General features: G+C 31.4%; 1 protein-coding gene across 1 annotated transcript in view; it reads left to right on the top strand.

Annotated features, from left to right (window-relative positions):
* The window catches only part of ds (dachsous cadherin-related 1), a 555,958-nt gene that overhangs the window by 459,037 nt on the left and 74,056 nt on the right, over window positions 1-22,865 (top strand). The window contains exon 3 of the mRNA XM_076398269.1: window positions 22,328-22,508. Coding sequence (XP_076254384.1) covers window positions 22,328-22,508 — 181 coding nt within the window. The remainder of the gene's footprint in view (window positions 1-22,327; window positions 22,509-22,865) is intronic.

Below are 22,865 nucleotides of genomic sequence, written 5' to 3'. Positions count from 1 at the left end.
AAATGCAGTGTAAATCCAATTCATAACTATACAAGATTCATATCAGTAAAATTATATCGACTAAATAAGGATATTGTTATTGGTTGTGACAAGTCCCCTTTCCTGAAGATAAATTACAGTTAATTGCTTTATTAAATTCTTGAATTTTATTAATGGTGTATCACATTATATTTATTACACCAATAAATATCTCATACTTTTATTAATGATATAACCAAAGACTTTCCAATATACATATTGTAATATATTGAAAATAATAATGCATACAATATATTTTAACTTCTCTTCCTACAATTAACAATATATAAATATAATTAACTTAATACTTTTTTATAATAATATTCTCAACTGTCGTTAGCTGTGAAGATCTTCGTTAATATACTAAGAATCAATACATTTTTATTGAATCTTCATTAAAAGTTAGAAAATATTCTCTAGAAAATGTTTATGATTTAATTCCAGTTCTGAATAAATGAATTCTCCCATGATATTATGATCAAAAAAATAATTAAGGACATTCCCGAAATATAAAAGACAGCTCCGTATCAATATAAACATGGAGAATCAGAAAACCTAAATTAATATGTCATATAAATAAATAAATAAATAAAATCGTATCAAACACTAGTCTGAAGCATTTTGTAGATGCATATTTAGTAGATTGCTACGCCAATGACGGTCTTCATCCAGTTCCTATAAAACTGCTTGAGAGTCATATAAATTCACCGGCATGTAACTCTTAAGACCATATAAGATTATGTTCAACAGCAGTAATCAAGCAAATAGTTCTTTGCTGCTTCCTGAAAATAATGTTCTATGTCACACGTTTTCTAATGTTGTTACTTCCATTGTAGTAAAGTCAAGTAGTTAACTATTAATTTTTTGCCGGTATATTTTCCTATAAAAGCCGTACTTGTTCAGTAGATTAGGTGCTAAACTTAGTTTCTATAGCTCACATTTAAATGACACAGAGGCATGTCTACCATATACCTAACCAGTATCCTTATATATCTACAATATTATCTACATTTATCGATTAATTAGTTTACGTTCAGAGCTAATTCAGTATATATCAGAAAATATCTAAATTATACCTTAAAATAACATACATTTTATTAGTCCGATATCAGGTCCTATATCTATATATATTGATATATTGAAATAAATTGATAGTAGAAGCCTTTGTATCAATGATGTTTATTAAATATTTAACAAAATTGAAATAATAATAGAATGAAATCAGAATGATAATGGTAGAAGGTTTAAATATCAACAATATTATCTCGTTTATTAACTTGTTCAAATATAGAGCTAATTTTACAATATCACAGGTATTTGTAGACTGTTTAAAGCGTATATTTTAGTAATATCTGCACGTTCAAATATGTTAAATAAACTATTTTTAACTACTAGTTTGCATTGTCACATTTTGGTGAAACGGTTTTGTCTAAAAACTAGTGTTGATTTCACAAAAATGAAATTAAGCAAAGAAATAGACATTTACAGGATTTTTTACTATATCTATATATAGATAGTTTAAATAATATAGGTTTGTTAATTTATACTGGAGTAACGAACAAATGGCATCACAATGGTCGCAATAGAACAGGACAGTTGAAACTAAGAAAAGTTCTTCTGACAAAAATTCACCTTTTAATTGGTCGCTCATCACTAAACCCTAATCAAAGCCAAGAATATTTTTGTAGCCCCTATACATATAGTTATATTCCACACATCTTCGCATTTATCATCATCTTCATGTTCACTCTCTTCGTTTTGGTGTTTGTAGACTGTTGAAAGCGTATGTTTTGGTAATATATGCACGTTCAAATATGTTATATAAACTATTTTTAACTACTAGTTTGCATTGTAACATTTTCGTGAATCGGTTTTGCCAAAAATTAGTGTTAATTTTACAAAACTGAAATAAAGCAAAGAAATGGAAATTTGCATGATTTTTTACTATATCTATACATAGATAGTTACAGAAAAAATAAATCAAGAATCAACAAATGCGAAATACAGGGTTTCTAAAACATTTAAATAATATAGGGTTGTTAATTTAGACTAGGGTAAAGAACAAATGCCATCACAATGGTCTCAATATAACACGACAGTTGAAACTAATATAACTTCTTCTGATAAAATTCCGCCTAGTAATTGGTCGTTCACCACTAAACCCTAACCAAAACCAAGAATATTTTTCTACCCCCTATACATATAGCTATGTTCCATACATCTCCGCATTTATCATCATCTTCATTTTCACTGTCTTCGTTTTGGTAATAAGAATTCTTCATCCTGTCGCTGTGAGTCTTAGATCAGTCCATTTTTTAAGTCAACAGAGTGGACAGCCATATAGGTCTTATTAATTAATCTTATATCTTAATTATCGCTTTCATTGATCAATAATGGTACAAACTCCAAACCACTTTCGATTTTAATTCTAGCTTCTTTAGCTAATTTCGCCAGGATTACATCTATTTTGATCAGTGATATGTAAAAATAGAATAAATAAAAATAACATTTGTTAAAGAAACTTACCTTACTACTAAATGCGATAGGTTTAAAATTTCTCTACATAAAATAATAGTTTTTTATTAAGTAATATTGAGTTATTTAGTATATACAGCTGATTATGAAACTCTCGAAATTGCATTTACGGTGTTCATTTAACTTTTGTTGTATGATTTAAAAAAATCTGCTGCGAAGATGATCAAACTCTTTGATAACCTTATGGTGATGCTACTCCCTTATGTCTCAGGAAGGTGTCGTCTATTATGAGCTGCTGAAATTGGAAAAAAATTGAACCTACTTCAAAAAATAAATAAGATAAAAAGACAGAAATTAAAAGAAAATCAAACTTAAATTTTTATCACAACAAAAAAAACATTTTAAAATAAAATATGTACATAATAATCGTTAACAAAAGTCTTATTTAACCTATCCACTACACATATTTTATATTCTACTATATACACATAATTTAGCTAAATACCTATCTCGGTTAATAAGTCGGTTCAATTTCTTTGTTAAAAATATTTTATGATTACTTACGATTCCGAAATGCTGAAGAAGCTCGAGATTGGATCCATGATTAGATCATTATTAGATAGTTGCACTTTTAGGGTTAAAATATAATAAATGGAAGCACCTAATAAAAAGTACAGGCTAATAATAAAATCCTATTATTTCGAATTAAGTTTTTCTATCATAGTTTTTTCATATCAGTTATATTTAGCTACACGTCAAATCTACACGATAATCCTCTTTAATAAACTGCTGGCTCATATAAAATCAAATACCTTTACGAGTATTACGGCAAGAGATTCAGTGCAGAAGTAGTACCGAGTTTCATTTTATAAACTAAGCGACATCATATAGAATCCGCAGCAACTTTTTGTTCACTTGTTACGCAGTGACTTTTTCAATTTGTAATCATCCTCTTCCTGAAGGCTCGACCAGTATTAATTTATCGGAACATTCTTCCGGATGATTTATTGCTAGAGTACATTACACTATAATTACGTAGGGCATATTTGCCATCCATTAAGTTTTTTTGTCCTGCTCGCCTTTGATGTATTTAGTTTCTTAATCACGCGGTAATATCCTGGCCGATAGTGTTGATATGGCATAATTTACTTTGGTTCGATAAAAAGCGAATGTTTAATTACTTGTCCAGGTCCGGTATAAAATACTGAATTTTTTCAGTCTGTATTAAACCAATTATGTTTCCATCCCGATTAAGCTGTTAAATGTATAAATGTTTGTCTGGATACGAGAAAGGTTTATTGCGAAAAAATGTCTGTGATTGATTCTTTTGTCTTCAATTGTTGCGCATGTATTGTAAAAAAGTGTAACGGCCTCTTTCCCATCTTTCTAGCAACATAAGATATAGTCTATTCAAAGTTTTTTGTACATGCGCCATCAAGATGTTTAATGTATTGCCTGCCGCAATTTGTAAATTCGTTTCAGAATCAGACAATATTTTCCTTCTCGTTTTATTCTAGTGAAAGAGAGACACAATGCTGTCGGATTAATTCGAACACGTAAACGAATGAACCTGTCAAAGTCGTCCGGTTGTCAGACGTATGCAAAATATCTTGAAAGCATTAGAGATTAGAGGTTATAACTCTAACCTATAAACTATTGAGGCTGTATAATTAACTGTAGTTTTTAGATGTACTATAATGTTAAAATAAATCATGTTTAATAACGTTTTTGTTCAATTATTCCATTTAGGTTAGAATTTTGTTGTGTATCAAAGCCGAATTCAACTAAACTCAGAGTTGATGCGGCAACATTGCGACGTTTTGACGTGACAAATTTAGATGACGTATGTACAAAATAACTTTGAATAGACTATAAATCTTTAGACATATAAATGAATCAATACAGTTTTTGTCATATTCATATGATACGAAATTTTATCGCTTTTACTCGAAATAAATAGCGTACAGAGGGTACAATATTAGGATAATAGGGCGGGTAGTGTAAATTATGAAATTGCAAAATAATTTATACTCGTTTCTGCTAAGAAAAGTGATTATCTCTATCAATGCTCAACTAAAACTCACTCACTCCCATCACCATTATTACCAATGCCAACTTATCTCGCTTAATATGGAATAAAACTCGAAAGAACCAAAAATAACTTCATTTGTTGAAGGGAAAATACTTATTTACAAATCTGATACTATTTTCTAATGTTTCATGTAACACTAGCCTACGTTTCATTACATTTTTCGTTTTTAATGATACCCTTTGAATTTCAAGGCTGAACAACTGTCTGGTGACTAATTTGGGTGGTTTTAAGTGTAATATAGTTTAGTTTTGTCTTCTTGTTACTAATTAATAAACTTCTAGTGAATTTTTTTCGACTTATGACAGTTTTTTTCAATATGTAATAAACTGCCTCTAAAAACCACATTTTTCCTTAAATTCACATTTTCAAAATTAAAAAATATGTATTATTACTTGCACAGGATCAATATAATATAATATATATTGTTTCACTAAAATAAACCTTAATAGACAAACAAGATGTAGAAAAATATTTATCAACCGAATAACAATAAAGTTCCATTTCGCAGTACAGAAATAACATTTTGGCTGATTCGGCAAAACAAATGGGTTAATGTTTTACTATAATATACTACGTTCATTTCCTATATATTATTATTCTTAAAAACAGACAAATTTAGAAATTGTGGTGTAGTTCATTATAAATTTCTTCTGCTGGGCAAGGAACGAGACACTGAAATAATGGGATATCTCTTGTTTTTAAATAATTCAATTTAATCAATTCTTCGTGACTTCCAAAAAGTCAACTCATATCCAAAGCCATCCTATTCTCATAATTTAAGCCCTTTAAACTGACTATACTTTAAATTCAGCGCGTATAAATTATTAAAAAGTTTAAAACAAAAACGGTTACCTAATTTGAGAACCACTTTATTGTTATGGAAAGAAGTGGAACTTGTTTGAATGACTATACATACAATATTGCAGCCCCAATTCAGAAGCTTCCGCAAATTCGAATAGACTACAATGCCAAAATCAATATCAATCATCTTCGATCCATCTTTGATGATGCTACAGCTTGAATTGCGGTTCTTTTGCTCAAGCTTCAGTAAGGTATGTCTAGGAATGATTCAATTACCTGAGAAATTATTGACATTTCATCGTCAACCTGTCTTCATTTATTGATATATAAGTTAATATAATTAATTTAAAAAAAAATAAAGTTTTGCCATTTTTAATCAATAGTATATTTGATTTCATTTTGGTTGCAGCAACATGACTTTCTTAATTACCAACATTGTCAATAACTTTCGCTATATGAATTATTAAAATTGATATTTTATAATATTGTTCTTACAGATCAGGTTATATCAGTCTAGTTTGAGAATGAGTAAAACCAATTAATCGATTTTAATTAAGGAATAAAAACGACCAGAAAGTAATCGGAGTTATTTTCGTTATTATTAGCTTTTTTCGTTCTCGAATGGCGTTTAAGTGTTTTGCATTATTCATACATAGTCTCCCGATGATTGCCTTCTGATGTTTAATTAGTGCCTTTAAAGATGATAAATCTACAAATGTGCAGTACTTCCTGTGCTATTAAGCACAAACTGGTATTGCAACGTAAATTATTGTTTCGCCATCGTGGCTATTTTTAAATATAGCCAAGGTTTAAATCAAAAACGGATTGGCTGATGCCAATTTCGCATATATAGCAAAGTTCGATATTGATCAATCATGTCGCTTTATTACAAAATAAGCAACGTTTGATTTATTTACAGTAAGTTGTTCAAGATCAGTGAAGCTGTTGTTTTTGTAATGCTATAAATAACAAAATAATGGATCTAGTCAATAACTAATACATATATTTTTAGATAATTTAACATATAAGATCTTGATAATTTACTAGGAATTCTTTACAAAAAGGTTATAAATTTTATTAATTAAATGTTTAATATTATTCTCACTATGAATAAATAATCTCAAAAAATCAATTAATTTCAGCAAAAATGCTATATATTGAAAGAATATATTATAAATTGGAAGGGGGACTTTGATTAATATTGTCTTAGGATTTAATAATTCATTATACTATATTAACAGCCAAGGTATTATAAGGGGCAGTATCTTTACTCTAATGATTCAAAAAATAATATAAAATAGAGCTTGTATTATTGTAAACCCAGAAAACTGTATAATAAAAATTTGTATTCAAAATACAAGTTTGTAAGGAGGATTGTTTATCACATAGCATGAGCCCAAGTTTTGAAACCTGTAATGTTAGAAGAACATTTAATTAACCATTCTGTATCAACTGATAGAAGTAGCGAATTTTTTCTTAGTTGTAAGTATTTCACTCTCCACATATCATAGAAATACAAAACATGTAGAATTGTTTCTACAATCCTCAGGACAAGATTGAAAGGAATTTTTTCTGGTACAAACATCTATAAAAGACATATAATTTCAACATATTTTTTACAAACTCTTCTATAGATTTTAAATGACTTTTGACAAAATTACAAATTCTGACTCCTATATTAAAACTTTATTTTATTTGTTATCATAGTTGGTGTTAGAAAACGCAAACTCTTTGTAATCATAACAAGTTAATAATAATATTATATAAAATATATACGATAAAAAGTCCTAAATAAAAAAGAAATGTTTATTTAATATAATAAGTTATTTTATATATTCTATTACAAAGATATGTACCTGAAAAAATACAGTATATCTTTCAACTGACGTCTAAATCCTCTGTGCCTTGGTGCTGCTGTAGTTTGTCGACAAAAACAGTTTGTATCGCTGGAAACGAGATGCTGCAAAAAACCAATAAATCACTTAATTGATCAAACGTCACATTGCCTTCATAGGCGTATGCGGCAAAAACGATCTATTATACCAATATTACAATTACAAATGTTTTCGTTATTTCCTTCTACGTAGAAAGTATCCTTTTCATATGGACTCTATGTATGGTATACGCTATGTGCGAATTTAAAATTACAAAGCTCAAGCACAAAATATCGAGTTGATATATTTTTCGAATTGCATTTAACAAGAAAAAGTATATTTGCTTTTAAACTTTATATAAATTATCATTGCTTTGTTATTCAAATATAATTGAGTGTAAATTAATAAATTATTTTCATTCGCTCCGATTATCACCAGTCATTCAAATCGTTTCAGTGATTGATTGTTTTTGAGTTGTCTTCATATCGATTAGTAAAGAAACAATCTTTTGGTTTACACAAACATTACTTTTTTATATTTTATTATTGCAAATGAGTTAGATTTCATCGTTGATATAGAATTATATAACTAAGTTCTTCATTTCTATAAAAACCACATATACATATATATTCCTACATCCTCAAGTTTTAAATGTTTTTGATACTATGTTTAATATTTAATTTCGCTATAACAATTAAATGCAATGGTAAAGATCCTTAAGGAAGAAAAGTGGCTACCATATCAATTAACCGAAAATGGCATTTTAAACTATTAACTTATACAATTGTGTGAAAATAATTAGTTCGGAAATACCACAGACCTAGAAAACCACAGCACCTTATAGAGGAATATTACTATGAATTGATAACGATTTATTCAACCTACTTCCTTAATATCTGAAAAAGATTTGATGGCAGCTTCAATTAACAGAAAATTGCATTTTAAACTATTACAATATATCGCGATTTTAATGCTTGCTAGACTAAAATGAAGAAGTTTTATGGAACTTGTTGTGATTGGCGATGAAAAGTTGACCAACCACAATAATCCCAAGCAAACAAAATTGTGTCAGTTTTCTCAACGTTTTCTATCTAAAGTTTTGCATTTTGTCATCTAACATATTTAGCTTCTAAAGTTTTCAGATAAGCTATTAATCTTTTATAATAACATTTGTAACCTATATAATTATGTCCAAATAATTAGTTCGGAAATACCACCGACCTAGAAAACCACAGTACCTTATAGAGGAATATTACTATACATTTATAACGATTTATTCAATCTACTTCCTTAATATCTTAAACAGCTTACAATCTGTAAACTTTTTTCCCAATTATTGTTATTTTAATTCTATTTCAAATTATTATCGAAATATATTGTGAAAAATTAAGAATATACATTATTTTAATGTTTTCGAATAATAGTTGAAAATAGTAACAAAACAACATAACAACATTGGTAAGTGTAATTAATATACAGAACTTATTAATTAACAAAAACTGATATAATGACATATTATTAACTATAGAAACAATTGGACTTCTAAAATGTATATAATAATTTTTGTAATTATTTTGTTAATATTTAAAATTACATTTGAGCTTAACATTTATTTCACTGAACTTGATCAAATGGTTTTACTCAAAATCTTGTCTTAATCAAAAATCATGATCAAATGTCTTATACCGATTGTCATTACGAATGTACCATGAAGCATCAGCAATACTTCGCAGTATTTTGTTTTGAAACCTTTGTATAACTACAAACTTTAAACTATAACTTTGACTGCTAGAACCCCAAAGTTGAACACCATAAGTTTACACTTGTTTCAAGACTTGATGATAAAGTAAACGTTTATTTTATACTGACAGGACAAGCAATATTTATTGGGTGTTGTTCTATCTGATCTGATTTTTTCTAGAAAAAACTCTTGCCTCATATAATACTAAAATACAAACAATATGATTAAGCGTCGCTAGCGAGTGATAATACTTCTTGTAAAACATAAAGACTTATTCCTAAATCTAAGACAAAGGAGACTTGGACTATCAGTTATAAATTAATTACACAGTCATCAAAAAAACATCATTGATTATATAATATACAGAAATGTCTGTTTTAAATCAGACTTTAATATGATATATGAATGTTTTTTTCGCTAATTCCGCGCTATTTTTAACTGTTACCGATACATTAGCATTTTTATTGGAATAACTTGTAAATGGGTATTCAAAGTAGACTGAAAAGCGTTAATAAATTATCCAGAAATATGAACAATGCCTTGGAGCCGATGAAATAGTACATATTTAACGGCGGTTATCACCCACTATCTAATTCCTGGACGTCGAGCGAAATATATATCTGTACCATTTCAACACTGTGTGCAAATTTCCACTGTCATCTCGTGTATCTTCCATCTATCGAAATTTAAATACAATTTTGGTACATGTAAATCCCATGCCTTTTTCTCGGAACGTTTACATATTTGAATTGTTCTTTATGCAGATAATGTATTAGCATGGTTTTCCATAATGTCGGTAATATTGTCCCGATGGAGCCCGTAGGCCGATGATGCAGTAAATAGAATACAATAGAGGTGTTATTTCGCTTACTTTATTCATTTAACACTTTATTTCGCGCTGCATAGCAGACTGGGCATGGCGGCCTTTTTGTGCGCCTCTTTTGTGTGTTCGCATACGACATTCGGACAAGAAGTGGCCATAATTTAAATTTAAATCGATCCGGTGGTGTAGGAGAACATAGGCAACACGCGTTGTTCTGCCTCGTAAAAGTTAAACATGGAAAAATTAAAAACACGCCTATCTTGATTTAACATAAATGCACCTATGTTTTGAGATTTAGTAAACAACAATACAAGATGTCTCCTGAGAAAGTTTATAACATTGTTTCTATGAATTAAGTACCCTATTTGTGTACTACAGACTGTTTTTTCTATATCCGAATTTAAGCTTCTATATTGACGTTTTACATCTAAGCGTGAGGATGCAGTAGAAATACCATAACCAATCAGTTTAAAATATTTTGGAGAATTGTTAATGCGACATAGTATATCTTTGGAGATAATTCATGCATCAAAATGAAAAACGGAAGAGGTCGATGGTCGATATTTAAAACGAATAGAGCTGCACGAGCTTCGAACACGGAAAAATATCTTGGCAACATTTATTCAGGCTAATTTTACTTCGAAATCTACTCACATATTTTAGGTCCTAAATAACTTAAAAAGTTACCGAAGACTTTTTCAATGTTTTCGAAACCGATTCTTCAGAACGAGACGTTTTTAAATGTGATGTTTAAACTCGTTAACTCAATTTTAAACAGCTGTCTACATGGACAGATATCTGAGACGAACTTGATCCAAATTCTTTCTTATCTATCAAATATACTAATCTTTGAAATTCCACGCAATTGGAACGCATTGACGCAATTTCCACTGAGTGGCAATAATCCATTATCCATAATAAAATTTGGACGTCTACACAACACAATGGTTAAAGCGAAACTGAGCTAAATGTCACAAAACCAAGATGGTGCGCAATCAAAATAGTAGCTGGACTTTTACCCCACCTTACCCTTGTAAAAAAAGAGCCAGTTACGTCCATTACTAGTTTACCAAAAGGCATATAATTACTAGGCACTATCTCAACTCGAACTAGCTTTCTGAATACATTTCTCACTCTATAGTTTCTTGTTTTGGTACAAGATCATGGTGACATACAGAATTCTTATGTATAGATTAAAAAGAGGCAAAATTGAATTCGAATCTAAAAACTGTTTTTTTTAAATTGCCACATTAAGCTTAATTAAACAATGGAATTATGATTATGTTTTTATGAAACGTATAAAAATGGTGTCGAATTTTTTGTTCGCAACGATAGCGAACTTTTTGATCAACCTGGTAATTGATAGTTCGAGAACTCTTTGGCGAGTTACGGGCGACCGACTAATATATTCTGAGGAATTATTGATCGACCCTCGTATTTTAAGTTTAACATTTATTTTAATAAAAGGAAAAATGAGTTACGAACTTGATACTTTGTTAATATAAGCATGAATGCATACTAACACCAACTGTGTTACCGTCACCAATGTTTTCTCTCGCTTAATCGACAATAAGCCAGTTTAACCAGACAATAAGTACTCAATTACTGTACCAAGACCACGCACAGGGTAAAAAAATTGGTCATTAGGCTTTCTCAATTAACCTTCCCGAAAGTAATAAGACGAGAAAACCGTATCAGCCGAAACGTCACAAACAACAATCACCAAGGAACATTAAGCGCGAACTTTTAATATGTTTTAAACGCCATAAAAATAAAAATATCCATATTTGTAGTTACCTTCGACAGCCGATTAAAAATTGATTGAAGGGCGACGAAAATAACCGAAAAAAAAAGAAGATAAAACGGAACGTAACTCCGTTAAGGAAAGACACTTCTCATCTTTTAGTGAGAGTAGTCCAGTCATATGAGTCAAAAAGGGGGTCTACCTCGGAATGCACGCTTATTGGTGGAAGAATGGATGGAATGGCACAGGTTTATTGAGCTTTGTTAACTTGATCGATATTGTCCTCGGATTTGGTAGCAGTATATATTGCCAATAAGATGCGAATTCCATTTACATATAATGTTTGTACAGGGCTTGTTGAAATATTTGAGCTAGTTGACCTAAATTTAGCAGTTTCTCTTGTAAAAGTTCTAAAGAAAAATTTCTTCCCTTTTTTAAAACAGAAGTCGTATCACTGTCACTAAATACATGCAAGAATAGAATATGTTTTTTAGAACTAGGAAATTTATCAAAAATTTTGGAAGAGTATACTTCATTTTTAATATTCTCTTTTTCCAACTTTTTTAAAGAATATTTCTTGTTGATGTACGTCTAATTAAAATGACGAGCAAATGTATATATTCTCCCATTATGACAACGGTCCATTGACTTTTGGATTCTTCCATAGCATCATCTCTGATCTGTTCTGTTGCGGCTAACTTATATTAACAGCTTCTGATGTAATACAATTAAGAAAAAATTAAAATTATTTATAATTATATACTTGAATAGTATTAACTGAAAAAGCGGGGCGAATGTGTGGCGACCGCCACGACCCTTTAGGTCACCACGAATTCACCAACAAGTACAAAGGTTGGCAACGCCGGTGGATTGGTACCATGAAGTTCCAGGCCATAAAAGACCATCACGACGACGTCTCGCCCTCTTTCCTTTTCTCCATCCGCTTGTAACAGTACCACTTACACAGCGCTACCGTACTTCCTCCAGCTAACCTAATATCCTGTTAATTCTCCCGTCGCCAACATGTATAATTCAATATTAAAATAAACAGTATTTCTTCAACCAGTGTTTTCAGTTCTCGTGTAAATTCCTTCCAAAAACAGTAGTGAGTATTCGGACAAATAATCGCAGCGGCAGCCACGCATTTCGACCGATTGACCGACCCAACGAACATTCCTACAAGTGGAATGAAACTAGCGTCATCTATGTGTTAGGTCCGGGACTTTTCAGGCCATATGTTGCATTAGATAACTCACATTTAAATGTTTCATGTTTTCATTACGTTACTAGTGCAGCATCTTCCATTCATTGCACAAAGCCTGTGTACTGTGTACAGCTTTATTGGGAGATTATTTTAAGCGAGAACCGTAACTGCGTTTGCGCGGTTTCGGCATCTGGCAGTTTTTTCCCGCGTACACACGCCGTGACATTCACTGCGTCACCTCGCCAAGCTGCGTCTCATTTTGCGCCTAGCCTAGCACGACTGGACTAGAGCAGAACGTCGCTATCGGATCGATGGCATGGCATTCGTACGGTGTAATTGTTATGTGCTATAAAAAGTCGCGGAGTCGACGTGTTGGTTTTCTTTCAGTCGTTCCCTGATAATTCTGTAAAGCGGCTGTGTGAATTCGCCGCAAATGACTTAATCAGCACTTTTCTCAGAATTCTGAATCTTTCCTATCGCTGCGCCATATTAGACTGGACGTTGCCAGTCGCGGCGATCGAAAGAATTCCTGCGACGGCTTTTTAAAGCTCGAGGACACAGCGGACGATTACTTAGTGGCATGGTTAAATATTCCTGTTTTTATGGGGCATTGTTGCCTTCGCGGAAACTGGAAATTATAAGTCGATGGCTCGCATATATTGCCTTCGCTTTGAATTCATCAAAGTTATCAGTTTGCCATTTTATACGAGGAAAAACCGGTTGTTTTCCTGTGCTGAGTATATTTCAACGAAGCTTATTATGTAGAAAAAAGCATCAAAACAAATATATATGCTGTAATAATTCAAATAAGGTTTTTAGGTTATATTAGTCACCAAAACAATATAATTCATATACAATCATCAATACATGGGCTTAAAATCCCGGGCATAAAAAAACGCGTTTTTTCTTTGTTCAAAATTGGCTCTACTCATCAACGTAATCTCTATCAAGAGTCACGCAGTTATTCCAGCGCCACTCTAATCTTTTAATGCCACTTTTGTAGAACGATTTATCTTTTGTCTCAAAATAGGCCTGCCACCAGTTGCTGTCCACTCAGATGACGATGGTTTTGATTCCGAAGCAAAGTGATGCATCCATGTTTCATCCACTATAACATATCGGTACAAAAAATTTGTTTTGTTACCTTTAAACATGGCGAAACATTGCTGCAAAAAATAACAAATGTAGTGTCACTCTTAGCACAATAACTCACAAATTTATAAGAAGGATATCATGAAATTCTAACAGACTTCTTTTGGGTTAGTACTAACTGAAAAGCGGTGAATCGAATGAAATCAGCGCCGTCTATATATTAGGCCCGGTACTTTTCAGGCCATATGTTACATCGAATAACTTATAATTAAGTGTTTCCTGTTTTGATTTGCAAGTGGCGCGAATGATTTTTTTTAATTTAGAGGCATATATCACTTATAATTAGTACACGTGTTACAACTAGCTTCCGCTATGCAGTATTCGAATGTAGGTCTAAAGTATATGACATAAATATCACTTGATAGATGTACTCCCACTGGTGTATTCCATATATGTTTAAAACTAAGACTTTTCTATAAAGGCATATTCAACAAATGTTTTCCATATTTCTGAAAACAAAGTGATAGTATGTCGAAAGAATGATGTTGCTCTGGCAGCGCTCCAATCATTGATCAACGTTCCCACTTTTTCAACAGTTCGAAACTGTTGTTTTTTGCGTTTGAAATAATCGTATACCACATCGTAACTGATATACTTCTTATCACCATTTACAGTATGCTCTATATCGCTATAGAAACCGGTTAGAAGCATTTTGATGTAAATAACATTTCCAGTTAATTTAGATGACTACCTCACTTATTTTCCTCATATTCTTCATTTTTTCTCCTTTGCGATACTTCGCATTACTTATAAAGCCGTTTGGAGCTAATGTATTAATTAACTGCTAAGCTGTCCGAAAATTCTTTAAGAATTTAAGCTGAGTTTTTACCAATTAATGTTGCAATTTCATCGTCTTCGAATTTTTGTGCTCCTACAGGCTATTCTTTGTTATTGACATCATTATTTGTCACTACTTCTACCATAAGCGTCCCGGATGGACTTTAGTAGCAAATTTTGAGCGTTCCGTGATTGTCACCTGTATATAATGAATAATTCAATAATATTATTAATTTATGCAAAAAAAAATGGCAAAATCAAATAATTTAATAGCTTAGACTATCTATCAATTGATAACATTGATACTTTACATTTTTAACAATACATAACACTAACAAAATCTTAGAGATATAGTAGAGTATAGATATGGATTATAGATTATATTATACTTAATATATAGATATTGAATATTTTCCTCACCGTTGAGTAGCATAGTTCCACAATAGTTCTAAATTTGTTTTTTAGGGATAGATCCCAGTTATCTGTCTTTCTGTCTTAGATTAAGTAAATAAAACATGAACAAACTGTTAAATATATCCAACTTTTTTTTAAAATCTAACTTGATGCTCATTAAAAGAAGTACTAAACTCAAAAATATCTTCACTTCGTTAAATAATTTAAATAACCATTAATGATAATTTCATATTGAGTTCCCTATCAATAATTCTATATTTGACGTCCATATAGACTTTAGAATTTAGTTATAGAAGGAGTTCTATTTTATGTAAAAACAAATGTTTTTCTGACTTGCCACCCGAGTAACTGGCACATTCACGCCGAATTAGCTTATTTAATAGGTCAATTGAAAAGTTTCCGGCCTGACATATAGATGGTACTATTAGAATTAAATCCATATGTTTTTTAGTTAGCCCTAACAATGAAAGAAGCCTGCATAAATTTGACAGCTGGCGGCCCCTGGAAAATCAACTATCAAGAATTGATATGGTAAGTTTAGACATGGTGATATGAACACCGAAGGCTTCAAAAGAGGTTGTTACCGACGAAAACATTAAAAAATTCATAAATTGATTTTGAATGGCCATAAATTGAAACTAAATGAAATAGCAGACCCTCTAAATCATATCATATCATTCACGAATATTTGGATATGAGAAAGCTCTGTGCAAAGTGGGTGCAGCACGAACTCATTTTTGACCAAAAACAACGACGAGTTGATTGTTCGGAGCAGTGTTTGAAGATTATCGAGCGTAATTAACCCGAGTTTTTGCGTCGATATGTAACAATGGATGAAGCTCGGCTCCATCATTTCACTCCGAAGTCCAATTTACAGTCATCTGAGTGGACTGCACACGATGAACCCGCTCCAAAGCGTGGGAAAACGCAACAGTCGGTTGGCAAGTTTATGGCGTCTGTATATTGCGATGCGCATGGAATAATTTTTATTGACTACCTTGAAAAAGGAAGAACCATCAACAGTGACTACAATAACATACCGTTATTGTACCGTTTGAAGGGCGAAATCGCCGAAAAACAGCCGCATTTGAAGAAAAAGAAAGTGCTACTTCATCAGGACAATGCACCGTGTCAAAAATCCATAAATTGGGCTTCGAACTGCTTCCTAGACCGTATCCTCCAGACCTCGCCTCCAGCGACTATCTTTTGTTCTCAGATCTCAAAAGAATGCTCGATGGGAAGAAATTTTCGTCGAATGAAGAGGTGATCGACGAAAAAAACGACAAATCGTACTACAAAATGGTATCGAAAAGTTGGAGGGTTGCTATAACCAGTGTATCACCCTTGAATATGTAGAATAAAAGTATATAGTATAGTATATATAGTATGTGGAATAAAAAAAACTTAGTTTGTAAAAAAATATATTTTATTTTGGTAGGCTGGGGACTTTTCAATTAACCTGTTATATATAGTCCCTTTAATTTTTGTCAATTCTCTCTTATTTTTATTTTTTAGTTTATTTACATTTAATATGTGAAGCTTTTATAGCACTTGGTTGTTTGTGTATTGCTAATTATAGGCAATAATCAAGAAACAACTAATTATCATTTACTCTCATTTTAACTATAATTGCAACTGATGTTACTTACTATAATAACTATCCTATTTTTCCATTTTTTACTTACCTGCATAAGCTTATATAATTTGACGTTCTAAAATCTTGCCCTTTTTGATAAACATTGTCCAGAAGACGTAAATACCTTTTTTATTTGTTACCTAAAGGAATTAATTAACTGATGACAATTCCAGTTAACATTTGTAAATATAAATATTAATTCTGTAGAAAACAACAATACTAAAATAAAATACATTAAATTGAAACTTTTGTTTAAAACTAAAAAGGTATGTTTACATCAATTAATTTTATGCTAGCTATAGTTTCTTTTTGAATTTTGATTTCCAATTATTACTAGTAGACTAAACCAATATTATATAGATCAGTTATAGTTATTATTTAAATAACTTACTTTAAATATAATAATAAAATATATTTAAATACAATATTTCAGTGCAGATAGAAGCTTATTGCAGAAGAAAAGTATACTCTACTGATGCACAAAAGCCTTGAATATACTGTGGTGATGATTCCGCGAATAAATAATATTGCTTCGAAAAAACTGGGATAGTTCTACAGTCAGGTAATCGTTCAATACAACCACTCCGAGAGCTTTATAAAGTCACTGCAGAAATTCTTTTCTTTGTTACTATTACCATCGCTCAGTCTAATATGGTACACAGCAGCAGAAAAGATTATCAATTCTGAGAATTGTGCAGATTAAGTCATGGAGAATGTCGCTCATTTATCTTTTTGTTTCCACGTCATTGTTTCACTGTTATATATATCTTCCTTTATAACGAGAAGGTTGTGAGATAATATCGTTTAAATATATTCTACTCGTTAATATGCTATTCATTTTGACAATAGCCAATCAGTCGGCAATCATGAGCTTAATTATAATTGCTTATTAATTGGATTAATATTTATTAGATATTTTCTGTATAGTAAAGAAATTGCTATTACTTAACTTAACAAAAAGTGGCGATGCTAAATTACGTTTACTGTTATTTTAATTAATTCCTGAACTATAAATATATATTTCGAATTTTCTTCGGTAAACAATCGAAATTATTTGGTATAAAAATATAGTCAAAAGGAGCTAAGTTTGGTAAATACCACTACTGATATTAATGCCATTTTTAATACAGTTTATTTGTGCTTTTAACAGTGTACTGTATTAGTTATAATTTCATTTTTGTCTTTGATTCAACATTTCTAAAGTAATTAAATGTTTCTATAATATCCAATCAGGAAAAGGACCATTTTATGGATTGTTGAACTCCCAAAGATAATAAAGAAATGCTCTTTCCCATTTCTCGTCAAAACATTTGATATTTATTTATGTTTTGATTTAGTCCTAGAATAACTCTTAGTTCGACCACTTCCATAAGAACAAATTACGCTGCAAACAGAAAAATAAATAATTAATTAATATATTGGGCATACAACAATATTCAACAAATATCCGGTAAGTCCTATAATATATTGATAAGATATAGCTTTTACGATAAATATAATGGTAAGACTTTTGAAATAAAACGAATTGAAGTTATTTTCTTTGAATATTTTCTGAATCTTATCAAAGATTTTTTCAATTTTTATGACAGTCCTTGAATTTGAACATTTAACATTTAACAATTCTATTTTTATCACCTTAATTCTCTAAAACAATGCTCTAATAGAAATTTCCTGAGTTTACTGGATAGTCAGAAAACCAACAGAGCTAAACCAGGCTGGTATAGTGAAACACAATAATATAAGCAGAATTTTTGATGACAAATTAATAGTCTATGAGAAAATGCATTATTGTGATGTAAAAATATTAGATATCAATCTTTTTATACAGATAGTTTAATGCAGACAAAACATAGCACACAAATAATATTATTTTGTAATAGTTTGGTACAGCAGAGAAAATTGGTAATAAACAACATACATATAAATGGAAATTTCTTGATAAAAAACGTTCGTAGACTTTACGAGATAACAAGAAAATCAACAGAGTTAAATCAAGTTGGTAGAGCGATAACACAGTGACATAAGTAGAATTACAGATGAAAATTTAATGATATGTGAGGAAATGTATTATCTTGATGTAAAAGCTATAAATATTAGTATTTTTATGCACATAGTTTTGTGCAAAGAAGACATATCACTCAAACAATATTATTTATTGATATTTTGTACAATGCAGTGTGGTGATAAAAGTAAGATTTTTGATGATAATTCAATAATGTGTGAGAAAATGCATTTTCTTGATGTAAAGCCTCTAAATATAGGTCTTTTATACAGATAGTTTAAGACATAACACTCAAATAATATTATTTATTGATAGTTTAGTACAACAGAAGAAATTCGTATCGAACAACACACAAGTAAATGAGAATTGCTTGATAAAAAGCGTTCCTTTTATTCGCTTTTAATTGCTTTATTTTAATGTCGCTCTTTTGTCTAGTAAGCAATATTTTCTTCGGTAAATCGTGCGCTAACAACGGCCAGCTTGCGGGTCAACAGAGACATGTTGAAAGCACGAGGAAACCTTTCTTCCTAACGCTCGATAACATATATTTATTATGATGTTGTTTCTATCGCCATTACCATTACCCTAATTGAGCTTTATCGTGGAACGTTTTTACCTAATGTCAATATTCGACAGTAAATGCGGCGCATTTTTCCGACCACAATCGAATAACAACACTCTAAAAATTAGTATTATGGTCATTTCCTCACTTTCAGGCGTGATGGAATTGGCCCATTACCGTTAATGCCATTTAGATTATCCGAAAATGCGTAACAACTCTCGTACCGTCCCGTCCGCCACCTCTGCCCGCACCATCGCGGTCTTCCACGGTTGAATATTTCGTCCGAGGCCCTAGACTTATACCGGAATACGTCCGTTGACCCGTTAGATGGCGCTGATAGGGCCTGTGGCGTGGGCCGTGAATGTCGCATTCGCGGTGTATCTGAGCTCTTACGCTGCCTGTCCATTAAAATAACGGCATATCAAGGCCTCCCTGATGGGTATTTGTGGCCGCTCGTCCTGCATTGATTTATATACATCTAATAGGCTCAGGAAAGTAATAAATTTTATCAGGCGCTCCGTTTAAGGACGGTTTTCGATGTGATAACGCGAAATTTTCGCGCCACGACTTTCTCCGAGGTTGAAACAGTTTTATTTAATCTATATATAATCGATTTATCGTGTTGTAAACCATGAATATGTTAAAAATTGGCGACGTTAATTCAATTCCTCGGACTGTAAAAACATTTTGTAGAATTTCAAATGTATGTTAATACATATCACTCATGTCAAAGCCTAATCGTTAGGTTCTAATATGCCTATCACTTAACTAAGCTTTACCACATGTATTGAGCTGTACTTGTAAGCGTTATTGAACAAAAACACGAAACACAGAATCTGTTTTGAAATAATATAGGAGGACGGGTCACCTTTCAGGAATTGATATAAGTTATACAACAGGAAAGGATTTAGAACACAGGAATTACTAAGTTACTTTAAAAACTGTTTTATTCAAGAAAATAACAAGCGACTTGTTAAACTGCGATATAAGGCAACACTGAGGGTTCTTATCTTTTAGTAAACAGACTTATTAGTTTTAAAACAGATGGCCCATAGCCACGATAGTGAAGTTCCCACCACAACGGTATATAATATTACCCTCCTAAAGAAACAACCACTGGGATATAAGTAGTGGTTGTCTGATATGGATAGCTTACAGTTGTTTTAAAATTGTTTTTGAGTCACCAGTTTGCTTTTTAAGATCTTCAGATTGCACTATATTCGATTCCATTCCAATAGTTTACGGCTAAGAAACTGAGCTGCTACAATCCGCCATTGGTAGCCGTTCTCCCTGAACTGCAAACTTCTGTCCAAACTCCTACTGACTATTAATTCACAGCAACTTCAATCTGCCTTTGGTGGCCTTACACTTTGAATTGTAATGTGTCGTGTATTTTATAACTACGCGTATATTTCAAAGCTTGTACATATCTTAGTTGGAATAGTTCATGGCTAGGGGTATTTGAGCACCTTCAATTCATCTTTTATAACATTACAGCTTTAGCCTTTGTCTGAACTCCACTCAACTACACCAAGAAACGCTTTGAGTAAATTCGGGACGTTTGCTAATCCACTGTCAGCCTGTCTTCTTTCCTTAATAATTAATTTAACTGCGGTTAATTAATTGGTTTCAAAAGAGAACAGGTTTATCATCTCCTACCCGTTACACCAGTTCTAATATGGGAGAGGATATAGAAAAGAAAAATTATTATTTTACTTTAAAATCTGTTTTGCTTAAGAGAAGAAGAGGTGACTTGCGATACAAAACGACAGTGAGCCTTTTTATATATTAGAAAATGGACCAAACCCATACATATCACTCGTTCACCATTCAGGCAGTCAAAACATATATACAAGGATATATAAATGTACCGTCTTAATAAAAAGCATACAATGTATGAAATTAAATGTTCTAAAAAAATTATATCATAGTCCCTATAGAATAATACATTTTGTCATCAGATTTTACTCTTCATGACATCATTTATCTGCTGAGAAGCTTTGTATGTTGTAACGCAAGCTAATAGATCTAACAATTAAGCGATAATAAAACAACACTTCCAAAATGTATACATGTTTTGACCAACGTCAGAAAATATAAAAATTCACACAATATATCAATTTAAATCTCATATTCTGAAAGTTAATTCACATTCTCTAAATTTAAAATTTACACATTTTTTACATATTATGTTATATTGTTTACAAATGTTCTTCATTTCTCAAACATATCAATAATCAAGATAATAATTCGCATAAATAAAAATATTTGCTTTGCTTAAACTGTTTTTGAAAATATCATGGCGTCTCGAAATATATGAAGTCCAGTTTAACATTGTTTTATTAATCTATTTATCATATGGTGTTTCTAGATGTTTCCATTTGAACTCATTTTCAACTAAAACAGACATCTAAAACAACTATTCCAATAACATCACTAAACACTTTAGTTGTTAAATATTTCTAAATTATCTTTATCCCAAAAACCTTTTAATAAGAAATAAGATAAAGCTGATAGAAAATAAATAGACTTCAATAAATCAAAAAATTGTTATTGATTTCCGAACACGCTGACTCACCATCTCTTACACCAACTTCTTGCAGGTTTTAATATTTCATTAATTCAGTTTTATATGGTTCTTTCGTTCTAAAATATATACTACGGCGTATAATTTATAACGCTCGCTATAAAGAAGCCTTTGATGCATTTCACACTTGCGATATTATGTCGCGGGTTTATTCGTTTTTATTTTTAATGATATATCAAGATAGATATAGATGTTGCGCCTTACAAGACAGCAACAACTTATCTTCCAACGCCCTCGGGCCATTGTTTCCGACACACAGGTTTCCTGCAACATTATCGCCGTTAAATTTTATAGAATTTGTAAACACGTTAATATTTCCATGCGAGATATTACAATATTTATTGAAGGAGAACTTCCACGTGTATATACGATATGTTTTCTGGTGCCTACGTCACTGTTTGCTAACGTTGTTTAATTTGTTTCAGGTTTCTGCCACTGATCCCGACTGTGGAGTTAATGCCGTCGTTAACTACAAATTAGGAGGAGGTTTCGAGAAGATAAAGGAGTTTAAAGTGAAGCCGGATACGGGAGAAATATGTATCAGTTCTCCCTTAGACTACGAAACCAGGAATGTCTATGAATTCCCTGTTATTGCAACTGATAGAGGTACGTAATATTACTTAAATGTAAATAACGAGTTTGTTATGTCGTTAAACATTGGATGTTGGATATAATTTCGCAGTGTTTTACAATTTTATAATTCACCTATTTGTTGATATCTTCATAAAAAGCTAACTTCCTTTACCAGCTGTTCAGTCATTGGCTGAAACATGTGGTAATAGAACAGAGAAATATCTGAAGAATATTCCTAGTAGCGTAGACATTAGAGAGTTTTCAAATATGTTTTGACCAATTTAATATGATCATTCACATCATTTTGCAATGCTCCGTTTGTAATTTAACCAAAGATCATCTACGCCTGACAAGCCAATATTAGATATTAACCGACTTCTTACTTTACCT

This window comes from Rhynchophorus ferrugineus, unplaced genomic scaffold, assembly GCF_030347505.1.
Source record: "Rhynchophorus ferrugineus isolate W39M unplaced genomic scaffold, kcgeb_rfMv2 rfM3, whole genome shotgun sequence".
NCBI classification, from domain to species: domain Eukaryota; kingdom Metazoa; phylum Arthropoda; class Insecta; order Coleoptera; family Curculionidae; genus Rhynchophorus; species Rhynchophorus ferrugineus.
Note: the sequence above shows the minus strand (reverse complement) of the source record. Positions and strands in the feature narration are given on the sequence as shown.